General features: G+C 36.8%; 1 protein-coding gene across 2 annotated transcripts in view; it reads right to left on the reverse strand.

Annotated features, from left to right (window-relative positions):
• Window positions 1-12,831, reverse strand: part of CTNNA2 (catenin alpha 2) — a 447,877-nt gene that overhangs the window by 16,691 nt on the left and 418,355 nt on the right. For both annotated transcript variants that reach the window (XM_057369301.1, XM_057369302.1), the window contains exon 17: window positions 10,363-10,497. In XM_057369301.1, the coding sequence (XP_057225284.1) occupies window positions 10,363-10,497 (135 nt within the window). The remainder of the gene's footprint in view (window positions 1-10,362; window positions 10,498-12,831) is intronic.

Raw genomic sequence — 12,831 nt, forward strand, 5'->3', positions numbered from 1 at the left:
GAAACTGGAGGGCTTAAAATGGGATATTCAGTCTAATTTATTGTAAATGGAATTTTTTATCATCCAAATTCTGGAAAAGCAGGTTTGGGAGTAAACATAATTGCTTATATTATCCACTGGGATTTTCTAAATAACCAAGCTGTAGACTAAAATTGAAAAAAAAAATAGTATATACTGCTAAACCTAACTCCATTAAATAAAACTGCTTAGAGAATGGGGGACTATTCAGTGCCAGTAMAGACTGCTAGCATAAGTTTTAGAAGAGGAAAAACAAAGGCTCCTTAAATCTCTTTTAAGGGTATGTATTATAAGCACACAGAGTTAATATTGATGCTTTCCCTCAGGCTTTTTGGTGCTACAAGGTTCATGTGAATTGTAATCTAATCATGATTAGTTTTTCTGYCTTAATAATGATTAATGTGCATTCCCTGCTCTGTCAGTGTGTTCTTTGTTCTCTCCTTCTATTGAAAAAACAGTGTGTGACTCATGTCTGGTACCAGTCACTCCACCTAACAACACAAGTCAAGCATTTTCCTTCTTAAAAAAGGTTTCTTAACCTCCAAAACTTTGAGCATCACKGTAATCCTGCAGTATCTGCAGCTGCCACTTCAAACCAGTGCTTTTGTGGAATTAAAAACTCAACAAATGGGCAGGCAGTTGGCAAAATGAAGAGTTATTGTGGCTTTTAGAGATGAAATGTAACTGCAGGATCACAATGCAAAACTAGGCTGCAGCTGAGGAATGCTAAGTGATGATAGTGCTGTTCATAATTTAACTGYTTTCTCTTTACATCATCTCTTGATTACAAACTTTTTGCATGTTTGAAGACAGAGAGGAGGAAAACCTCCTCTGGTATCCTGTATTGCATCAACTCCTTATTAATATTTATGTCAAAATGGCCTGCTAAAGAGAAAAGAAAAAATCCAATTTTTAAAGGCTTTYATGGTAAAAAGTACCAAGTAGTATTCAGTGAATTCATAGCTTAGGTAACCTATGGCTTGACTACTGCACCACAGTTGTTTTTGCCAAATAAAGTAGGAATATATTTTGAACTCCTGTGAGCACCAGACCTYGTGAAGCCTAAGTGAGATTGCTCATTCTTAAAGAGAAGGATGTTCAGAGGATGTAACCTTAAATGTGGGAAAAATTACACATGTAACAGCAGTTCTAAGATCTCCTAAAGAGAGAGTTTGGAGTGATAAAGAGTTAAATTGTCTTTTATTGGACTAGAAACGTGGAAGTGGCAYAATTAAATCCTGAAAGACTGAATATGGCCAAGGATATTCTCCAGTAACARCACAAGATAAGAAATATGGAGAAATATGTCAGATTCCATCATGATAATGTGMTATAAACAGTTCAATAGATTAGGCAGCTGATAATTCCCCAGATGGTATTTTGGGGCCAGTACTGCTTAAATCTGAAATCTTACTTTGACCTGCTCAGTGTGGTATCTGTAGCTGATAAAGAGAATATTAAGAGAAGAGCAAAGTTAAGACTGAGTTGTGAACATACACTAGAACACACTACTGAGTAAAAGCAGAGAAAGAATGATTTAAAAAAATGCATATACATTCAAGAAAGTGCAGAAATCTTCTAAATCCTYCAAGGAAAACAACTAAGATTTAATTAAATGAATGCACAGAAATGCAAAGAGACAGCAAATGAAGACTTCAATATCAAATATTTTCTTAAGGGATGAAAGTTAAGCCTAACAGCATAAGAAAACTGTGTGAACACAGGTCAAATAATTGATTTCATCACTTGCACCCAGGCACTAGAAATCAACTTAATGGTTCATGTTCAGTCTGACCTCAAAGATCTGCTGGAGAAAAATCCCAATGTGCTTTTTTTCTTGCTTATAAGGATGAAGACGTGGTGGGGAAGGCAGGCAACACTGAGGCACCTCTGGGTGGTGTCTGTAAGGTTTGAGGAGAGCAGGATTGGGAGGAGCAGAGCAGCACCAACCCAGATTGGAACAGACACAGAAGATAAAAAGGGATGGATTGCAAGGAATCAAAACAAGAGCTTGAAAAGGCCACGTAAAAATGCCACACATCATAAAAGCCTGAGAGCTCAACGCAGATGCACCTCTGACCCAAGAAGGGCCAGTTGCTGTGGTGCATCAGCATGATGGATAAGTGGGAAAATCCTTTTTGTACATTATCTGTCACAGTTAAGGAATGATGAAATATGAAACATGCTACCTGACACTGAGTAAAGCTGTAATTTCGCTCAGTTTTTGACAATGGAAATGTTGAATCCAGTTGCAGGTATAAAGAGGGGATTGAAATCTTTTTGCAATCTTTTGGCTCAGGTATTGATGCTCTAATCCAGTKTTACAGAGTTCTAATTTGGTCTTTGATGAGATTTAGGACACATTATTTGTACACTTCATCCCAGTTTCCAGACACACTATTACCTACCTGGTTCACAAGGTTTYGATGATGCACTAATCAGAATCAGAAAGAGCTGATGTTAAAGGAAAGACTTTGAGAATATCTAGCAGTAAGAGGTTAGGACTGATTTTTCTGATACTAGATAGTTTTTTACTTTGACTTCATATTAGGGTCTTAAATACTTTTTCTGGATACTCATCTTTTTGCAGATGCAGCTGCTTATCAGTCATGTAAGATCAGATGTGACAACAGAACCATTCTTCCTTTGCTTCTATGAGGTGCATAAACAAAACAATAATTTAAATAATAACATGTCCCAAGTGTGGAAGAAAATATTCCAGAGGTTAAAGATAGAACGCAACTTTTAACATTCCTCACTCAGTTTGCTCTCTTCCTTAGGGCCATTATGACCTCCCACCTTTAATGGAAACACATTTCTTTTGGGAGTTTTATTAAATACCTCATTGTAAGTTGTTCTGWTCTTTATTTGCAGCTAATTTTGCTCAGGCTGGGAAAACCTGTTGGTGTTTTCCTTTAAGGGCACATCTTGTCWGTGGCTGGTTCTATGTGTGTTACTGAGCTGCAGCTCTGGTTGGCAAGAATTAAAGTCAAAGGAATTGATGAGTCTCAATTTTAGTTATTCTTTTAGTTTCTGCAAAATCACCACCTGATGGTACTTTTAGAACTGGGATTCAGTGTCACCACTTTCCAACCCAAGGAGTTCAATAATTGCAAGAGCTACAAGATGTTCTTCTGTATGAGAAACACAATCCAAAATCTCCCGTCATGGGTTAAATTTGTCATTATGTAAATTCAGAACTCATAATTCCATGTGCAAGAAACAAAGCTCATTTTCATTTAAGGCCTTGGGATGAACCTATTAGCAAATCTATGCTGTGCATTAGGGAGGCCAACTGAGAATGCTCTGGGGGAAAAGGAATTTTTATTTAACACAAAATGGTGACACTTGGTCCCGAACCATCTCTTTTAAAGGCAGTAAAACAGGAAAGGAAGTGAACATGAGATAGCAACAAATTCCTTTCTTTCTTTACAGTGATTTTTACGGGAATAATCCTTTAGGACCATATCTTGGGGTGTGTCCCAATGGTCTTTGAACCTTGCTAATTATTGCAGGGCTGTTGTAAATTGTGTATTAAAAAGCCATTATATTCCCATTTTCTTCCCAACTCATTCAGCATGGCCTGGAATAGGAAAACAGGCTCAAGTGAAGCCATAACTACTGTAGCAGGAGAGCTGTGAATTTTTGAGTGGTTGCTATTTTTAAAGCAAATACAGCATGCCATGAAGGACCTACAGTAGTATTTCCTTCAATTTTCTAATCTTTCTTTGTGGTCGTATTTGTTTCAAGCCTGAGTCTTGAATCTGAAACATTTTGCGTTGTTCTCATGGAATTAAATGGCTTAATATGACTTGGTAAAGAAAATGCTTTTCTTGGCAGAAAATTCTTCTAATGAGAAATTTCAATAAACGTAATCTTCACAAATTCATGAATATTAGTCACCTGATAAAGCACAAGAGCATGTTCCCTGGAGCCAAAATGCTTCTTAATAAGGATAAAAGTCTGACCTGTCTAAATTTAAACCTACTGAATGCAGACATATAGATGGTGTGCATGCTTCTTGTCTCCCTGAATGCATTCTAATGAAGACAAGTGAAATGTAATTTTGCTTTGCAAATTAAATTCTAGATAACATCTTTCCATTTATGCAGGATATATCGTTTCATATTTATGTGTGTTTACACATGCATTTATATAAAATGAGGTATTTTCTTAGCCCTAAAAATAGCCTTATATAAAAAAAAAAATGGAGCTTCAAAAGATCCAAGATTATTGCACAAAAAATATTTTCTTTGTTGGGTTTTTCAGTTGTGTCTTGAGCTTCATTCATCAGCTTTTCCTTACACAAACTCTGCCTGCCACCATTCACCTTCTTTGAAGGAATGGTCATACACTAATAAAAATAAATTAACCTTTCCAGAGGCTTCTGCAGAGTTTTTTATGTGGATCACAGTTGTGATCCCCTTGATGCCCAAAGCTCAGGATCATCCAATCCAGCACCTTTTACAARGGCAAAACCCTGTGAATTCCCTGACACAGGAGCAAGATCCTGGGGGATCTCAGACTTGGCTGAATCAAAGCACTGCAGAAATATCACTTTAAAGAGATTTCTGGGGGACTCTCTACAACTTTTGACTGGAATAGAGTTGATTACCAACATTGGGTCTTCTTAGCTGCTACACTGTCTAATCCAGGCTTGAACTGGAAAAACTCTCTGGGCTATATATATATATATATATATATATATATAAATTCACCTCTGTTTCATCGGATAATTAGGAATTCTTTACTGTCTTAACTTTGAGAAAGCCTTAACACAGTGCTTCTATAAAATCCATCATATATAATGAATATATGAGCATGAGGGATTTTATCAGCACTCATTTTGATTAACCTACATAACTCACTGGTGCCTTTGTCCTTTAGGAGTAGTAAATTGACTCAGTGTCAGGATGATAAATTTTTTATGTCACCACATCATCAGGTAGTCCCTTCTTGGACAGTGTACTGAGGGACTTCTGTGCCAGCAGGAATTGGGGACTCCTGTATCAATCACTTTAAACAAATTTGTTCCAGATAAAGGTTTATCCCAACCTGTACAAATAGCTATGCTTTATACAGCCATGTATTTTGGAACAGAGTACACTTACTGTGGTTTTATTTCACCCTCACACATATCAAAACATTCAAACAGTTATACAGAGGTTACTTAAATAAATCTCCATCCCAAAMTGGCCAGCTAAGACCCAGCACCACACTGAGCAGTAACCTTTGTGCATTCCTGAGAATCTTGAAGAACAGGAAYCCTATAATTTTGTCAATTTACCAATTCTCCCTTCCAGAAAATTTCTTTCACTTAATGCTAAATTTTTGCCTGGTTCAGGAAAATTAAATTAATCTATTTACCAAGCTCCAAACCAACAGTTTGTCCATTCTCTTAAGTATTTAAAATGTAATGGTTCTCTCTGATTGCCAACTCTAAAACATACAAAGGAAAACACCCCCAAAAGGCCTTCTGTTTCAGAGAAACAAAACCCTATCAGTGGCTCTTAAGGAACTGTTTAGGTGAATACTCTTAATCCAAATTCAGTGAAAGATGGCCTTGCTCACTTTTAATAACAAGTAAACTTCAAATTACCTGATTTTTCTTTGACTCTATAGAATTAATAAGTAGGAACGTGACACTTCACTGTCCATATGATACCAAGTCGTTTTTACAGTACAAGGTAGTTTAGAGTTATTCAGCTTTAATTGAAGGAAAAGTAGGACACTTAAACCCTTTTTATTAGATGTAAGAGCCATAGGCAGAACTGATGGAGAAACTGCTGGAGAGCTCACCTGAAATAACTGCTGGCTCACTGTTATTCTGTGATAAATAATGAGGTTCATTCATAATTGATGAGGACTGGCTCTTTCTGGTTACCTTACTCTTATCACTGATCACAAATAAAATTATAATATTTTGCAGTATATCCTGTATCTGTCCATATTTTCATGTATCCACTCTCCCATTCCAAGTGTTGCATCAATTTTCATCACCTTACCCAAAATTAATGGGGTGGCTCCACTCAAACTTCCTATTCCTGCCCAAGTCCTCACTTAAATTCACCACACAAKAACTCCACAATCTTAACTAAACTGTCTTGTACCATCAACAGAACATCTCTGGGTATCACAATCGAGCCTATTATGTTAAGATAAATGGGATTTGGAAAATCACTGGAAAATGGAGTGTTTGGAGTGTGCCTGAGCTATTGATTCCATGTTTTTGGACAGTGTCCAAAGGCACGTGGCTGCTACTCTGTACAACACTGAATATCTGTCTGGCTCAGACATTTAAGACTMGTTGGGCAAATTTTCTGATAATACAGCTGATTTTATCTGTGGAGCTCTAAATCAAACCTGAACATGATAAGGAGCTGCCTTGGATAAGGGATTTTCTAAGATTCTGCTCAATCTAATCTTACAGGAAAAGCTGTGGCACATCTACTACCATAAACAAGAACTTTAAAAAAAGCAAGACTCATAGCCTAAATAGATAGCAGGTAAATGAGCTGATCAGCTTCTGAGCAGCAGTAAACAGAAAAAGTGGATATTTATTCTAGGAAATGAAATATATATATATATATTTGTTTTATTGCAATTCTCTTGCTAACAAAACTCAGACGGGAATGCTGGAAAAATAAAGCAGCCCTAGAGTTAGAAGTCTGATTTTTTTATCCAAATAAAAAACATTATCATTAAAAACAACCATATTGAACAAAAGCAGCTCCCACAAAAAGGCAAGGCCATCAGCAAGAGCTAAATATATGTAAATGGAATTTACTTCAGTGAGAGTAGTGTACTCTCAGCACCTCAGAGGATTCATTCCAATACAATACTGCAAGTGATTATGAAGCAAATATGCATTCCTTTAAATAAACCAAAGCAAGAGACAAAGCAAATTATTTTGAAGTGCTTTTACTCTGTAATTTCATTAAAGGAGGTTGTTTATTCTCAGAGGAGAGCTAGAAATTGAATATTGAAATTTAAAATTACAGAAACATGTATCTGTTTATGGACCAAGGTCAAACAGATTTATGTTAGGAACAAGTATATCCTCTATACAGATCAAAAAGATTTTTAAAATCTTCTGCAATTTTTGATATTAATTTCTTTTTGCTTTTATCTAACATTTTCCTTACTTTCCTCCCTGCAATCTTGTTCAGTTTTCCAGGGCTCCTCACTGAAGAATAGATATCATATAGTTTTTCCCTTATTTTACTTTTCAAAACTGCATTGGAATCAGGAATTAAGAGTCTCACCTCACAACATAAAAGGCCAAGTCAACAGRCAGACTAAATTGTCCTCACCCTGTTAATATTAATCAGCAATTAGCTGATGTGTGCTAACTCCCAGTTGCCAGGTCTTACTTAACTGGTAAAAATAATTTTGCTATCTGCATGGAGGGAGTCTGATGGGAAAGATCAAAGGAGAAAAAAAAAACCCAGAGGGGAAAAGGAATGGGAGAAAGAAAAGGGAAAACAACAGTGGATTCTTTACTGAAATCATTTACAATTCAGGACTGTGACATTTTCTTACTTTTTGATCTGTTTTCCTATTTGCAGCAAAGTCACTGATGCCAAAAAGGACCCTTCATATGCTATGCTACCAATCTATAGAGGAAAAAGCAAACAAGATCAGCTTTATGCTTATTTTCAGAGATAAACCATACTGAACTACTGARTCTTGGGGGGAAATAAAGAAATAGAAGTTTCATCAAAAGATATATGGCACATTAAATGTTATGTACACAGTGTTTTTGAAGTTGTTGCAATGTATTTTTGTCTAACAAAACTGTAAGAACTGTGGGGTGGCTTTCATCTGTCTTTTAGCTTTTAATTGGTTTTATGTCTCTTTCCTTTATATRGAAATATGCATACACCCACACATAGATTCAAACACACATATGAATACACTTCATTTGTAAATATTGATTAATATCCTTAATGATGAAAAAATTTAAGCAGAGATTCCACTCCCCATAGTAATTCTGAAATGTAAGTCATCTTTTGGATCGATCCGAATTACATTGTGGTTCTTTGTAAACACAGTAGTAAGTTAAAATGTTGTGATAATTGTCATGGTGCTTGATATTTACATCAAAACATTTAAAAACAGCACAATCACAGAAACTTACTTCTGTAGCCATAGGCTGGGAAGATCAAGTTGTGGATTTCTACAGCACCTCTAATGTCGTACTGTATGCAAGTTGCCAAATAATGGTATTTCATTTTARTAYAAATAAAATACTGTTTATTTGTAATCGGCTATCCAAGAGAGAATGAAGAAGAGGATGGAAGCAGAAGCAGCAAGTAGACAAGCAGATGTGGATGTGCACTTGGATACCAGACCTCTGGATAGCAAAGGAGCATACAGTACCCAGCACCCTGAAGATCAACAGCTCAGGAAACACYGTCAGGAAAGCACTGACTGGGCCAGCTCAGGTCACAAGATAATTCTCTCACAAAGGGATGCACAGGAGCTCAGCTCACTACACCTCCTCCTGCTCAGAGCACCAGCAGAAGAAGCAAGCTGGGCAAAAAATCTTCAAATTTTCTATAGGTCAGTTTTACCGTTGGAACAGAGCCAAATAATTTCCGTGGCTGAAGCTCATTTTGCCTTTTTCACTGACTGGGAAAAGCCCCCCAAACAGAAACACAATGGTGATGGAGCCTGGGAAGCAGCGGGTGCCAACAATGCCAGACTGGAATGATGAACCCAAGCGGTTTGGCCACTGATAATTCCACAACRGATGAGGATGTTCCAGGAACGAGGAGATGCTCGAGGTTCACAATGGCTTATTCAGCATCCACAAACACTGAATAAAGAGACTCGAAAAAAGAAACACACACAACCACAAAAGCCAAGCCGGGAGAAGCGCTGATTTGGGGGATTGTTTTAGAGAGATGATGGACATGACAACTCGATGGGTATGAAAAGCTGGACCCAGATGGCAGGAGGTAAGAAAAGATCTTAGCAAATATGTTGCAGCATAGCTGATACAAGTGATACAGTGATACAGATCACGCTGCTGGAGTCAGGAAAATGGAAGAGGATCTTTTCATCGCTGTGGGGAGATCAAGGTATTAAAATTACATGCGTACATACGTCAAGAAGTGAAGACCAATTGCAGGACAGATACAGGAACCTTTAAGCAGCTCCTTTTAGGATTGTGTATATGACTTCAGAATGCCTGATCCAAGAAAGCCTGGCAAATGTTTAAGACCTTCTATWGYGCTTTGCAAAAAAAAAATAAAAATRTTTAGTGACTGAGAACACTTTCTGTGGTTTCTGATATGTTTGAGGAAGGCCAGTGATGTCACTGGGGAAYTTCATGGATGGAATGAAGGGCACAAGTTTGTTGTCCTAATAATCTTCGTACTTGATTGGGCTTAAACAATGAAAGGGTGCTTTTTCAAAACCACATTTGGAAACAAAATTTTTTGAACATCTTGGGCTTTACAAATCACCATTGTTTTGAAAACACACTCAGGAGAGTGGAATATATTACAAATTTACATACATAGGGTCAGTATTTGAGTTAGAGGATAAGAAAGGTATCATGGGCCTAAACTAGTGTGAAACAAAAAACCAAAATCATGAAGAGCAGTCATTGCTACTGCTTGGTTCTATATTCCCACAGAGGCTCAAAGGCCAACATGGGGGGAGGAAAGAAAAAAAAAAAGTAGAAAACTCATTTTTTATAATATTACTGCTGCTCTATATTCCTGTCTTTATTTCTACAAAAGGCTGTGTGTAAGAAGTTTGTAGGTGTTCACTGAAAATAACTGAAATAACTGGATGGTATTAGAGTATATAATCACTGTGCTTGCAATAGTATTTGAAAACAGCACATGCATCAAAATTTAAAATACTTTGCTGGCCTTCCAGAGTCTTTTGCTAAACCTAGTGTGCATTGGAACCTGAGTGAATGAATGCCATTAGTCATCACCATCTTAACAATATGCACTTCATACAGAGCTGGCTTCTGCACAGAGGAAGGAAATTACCAGTACTAACAAAGGAAAGAAGATTTATAATGASCAAATATACAAAAGCTCCAAATAATTATAATATTCACAGTTTGGCAATGACTTTCTAGGCTATGAAATTACTTTCCTTTTGGAAGAATGAAGATTCTACAAGGTTAGTATAAACAAAGGGTAATTGGAAAATCAAATTGCTCTACACAAGTTATTGTAAGGCCTGGAATAATGGTGATAGAATGAAAAAACAAACAACTTGCTTATGAATTTTTGTTTTGTACATTATTGCAATCAAAAATGCTCCCTTTCRAGTGCTACATGGGAAACAAATGACTAAATACAAATCCCAGCTTACCCCTGATACAATGAGTTCTCCTCCCAGGTTCTGAACTTCTGCCTTGACTTTGCTGCAGATATTGAGCTGGTGGCAGTACAGGGCAATGCGCTGCAGGTAGGCCAGCAGATCCTGCTTGCAGGCTGAGTCTGGGCACTGCAGACAACACAAAAATTGATTAGATGGAGCTGGGGACATGAGATTAGAGACAGGGAATCAGATAGCAAAGACGTGTGTTTGCGTTAGGTGGATTTTTTGCACCTTGACTCAAGATTTATGGATTGCAACCTAAAGACGCGCTCTTTCTGCAAAATGAGAAACCTATCAGTATTATGAAAATAATGTGTTTTAATGTATGATATTGTACAGAACAAAAGAATCTGTTGAGCAGCCAAAAGACCAGGTTTGACATAAAAATCCAGGTTGCCTGCTGGGTATCCAAGTTAACATCCAATATGGACCAGTAAAAGTCCAGATAAGCCCAGTTCTGACTGGTTACCCCCACTCTTGTCTGCCTGGCAGCTTCCCTGGCACTTGTGTAGACATCCAGAGGATTAGATTACGTCAGATGTGCCGGATTCTGTGAGGGTTTGACTCTATTTGTAATCAATGTAACCAGAAAAGAACCAAGTACAATTTATTCATAGTTTCTGGGACACTTAATAGAAACTGCATTATCCCCCTCAATACCAGCAACATAACAAACAACAGCCTTGCAGTTAATATTCAAAGTMTTGCCTCAGAACAGCCCTCAGTAATTCCCTCATGAAACAGAATTGCAAAGGTCCATTGCTAAAGGATGTCTCCAGTAAATACTCTTTGGGGCTACCCAGAAAAATCCGACTGACAGTGTTCCTGCACAGCTTGGACAACAAAGATTCCAAATACGCCTTTGGAGCACCTTACAAAGTTTATGCTAAATTAAATAAAGATATCAGAGCTTTTCAAGAAAAACTGATAGAATTAAATGCAGGTGAGTCAACAGCATCACAGCCTCTGACTTGAGATCACTGCTCTGGCCCCAGCAGCTAACACTGGCAAGTAATGTGGTCATGGTGAAGTAGTTGGATTTATTGTTGTCTGCAACCCCAAAAAAGAGTCACTTGGCTTTTTTCTCTCCCTTTGAAACCAACAATAAACAAATCTTGAGGTTCACTGTGGCTGCTATAGAGCTTCTCCTCCTCAGACAGTTGCCACATCTTTCAGGCATTAATCCCTAGAAGACCTCTTCTCCCTACAGGTGCCAATTTAATACAAAAATATTTACCCTGTTCTTGAAGTCTATGAACTGAAAGAAATGAACTTTAAAGCAGTATTTCTAGAGAGCTGTCAAGGCTTGAAATACAAGCACCTTGGAGTGAAAAAAATATAAGAACTCTCTCACTGGAACAATCATTGAAATGCAACTGCCCACAAAATGTTTATATTGCATAAGGGTCTCCAAGGKTCTGTGAAATATCATTAAAGTGCAAGTATTAAAACAAATACTTCATTCTCAAAAGGATTTCACTGTTTATTATTAGGGTTATAGTCCTCTGAAATTTAAAATGTGACTCAAGCCAAGGCACTCTAAGCATAACAAGTCTTCTTGTGTTTCTTTCTTTAAAATATTCCACCTCTGCAGATACTGCAAACTAGGAATTTCATCAGCTGACAGATGGATTTCTTCTTTCTTGCGTTAAAATGAACAGATACTAYATTTTGAAGGATTGGAATGAGTTAACTACAGGAAAAAATGCTTGCTGCTGCTGAGGAAAACCTAAACCCAACATTTTTGAGGTTTCAGGAAAATGGGCAGCTTTGGGGTTTTTGCCACTCTGCCCCATATTCCATGGCAGGGTGTTTTACACACTATTACAGCATTACTTGAAGAAGAAAAAGACAGTTATCTGGAAGAGAAAGACTAGAGGCAAGAAAATTATCCATTCCCACTTGCAGCAACTTTTCTCCTGATGACAATGAAACAAAAAAAAGCCTATAGGAAATTTACACGGGAAAAAAGAGTGAAATTTAATTTGCCTGAATCTAAAATTAGCTGTGTAGGACCTGGATTTGAAATTTGACTCTTGACTTTTAACACAACGCTTCCTCTTGTCCTCCAGCTGGATACGTATAGATGTATATATGTATAGATGTATATATGTGTATATATATATACGTATATATACTTTATATATGTATATATCTAAATATCTATATATCATCTCTATATATTTATATATATATATGTATCTTTATATATAATATCTATATATTTATATATATATATCTATATCTTTGTATATCTATATCTCTATATATCACCTATATATCTCTAAATCTCTGTATCTCTATATATCTATATCACCTATATATCTATATATTTATATATAATATAGATATCTTTTTCTCTATATAGCTATATATCTATATCTCTATATATCATCCATATATCTCTAGCTCTATAATCTATCTCTGTATCTCTGTATCTCTGTATCTCTATATATCTAT

The sequence above is a fragment of the Malurus melanocephalus genome, unplaced genomic scaffold, assembly GCF_030028575.1.
Source record: "Malurus melanocephalus ecotype Western Australia unplaced genomic scaffold, MMel_1.1 scaffold_107, whole genome shotgun sequence".
Taxonomy (NCBI): Eukaryota; Metazoa; Chordata; class Aves; order Passeriformes; family Maluridae; genus Malurus; species Malurus melanocephalus.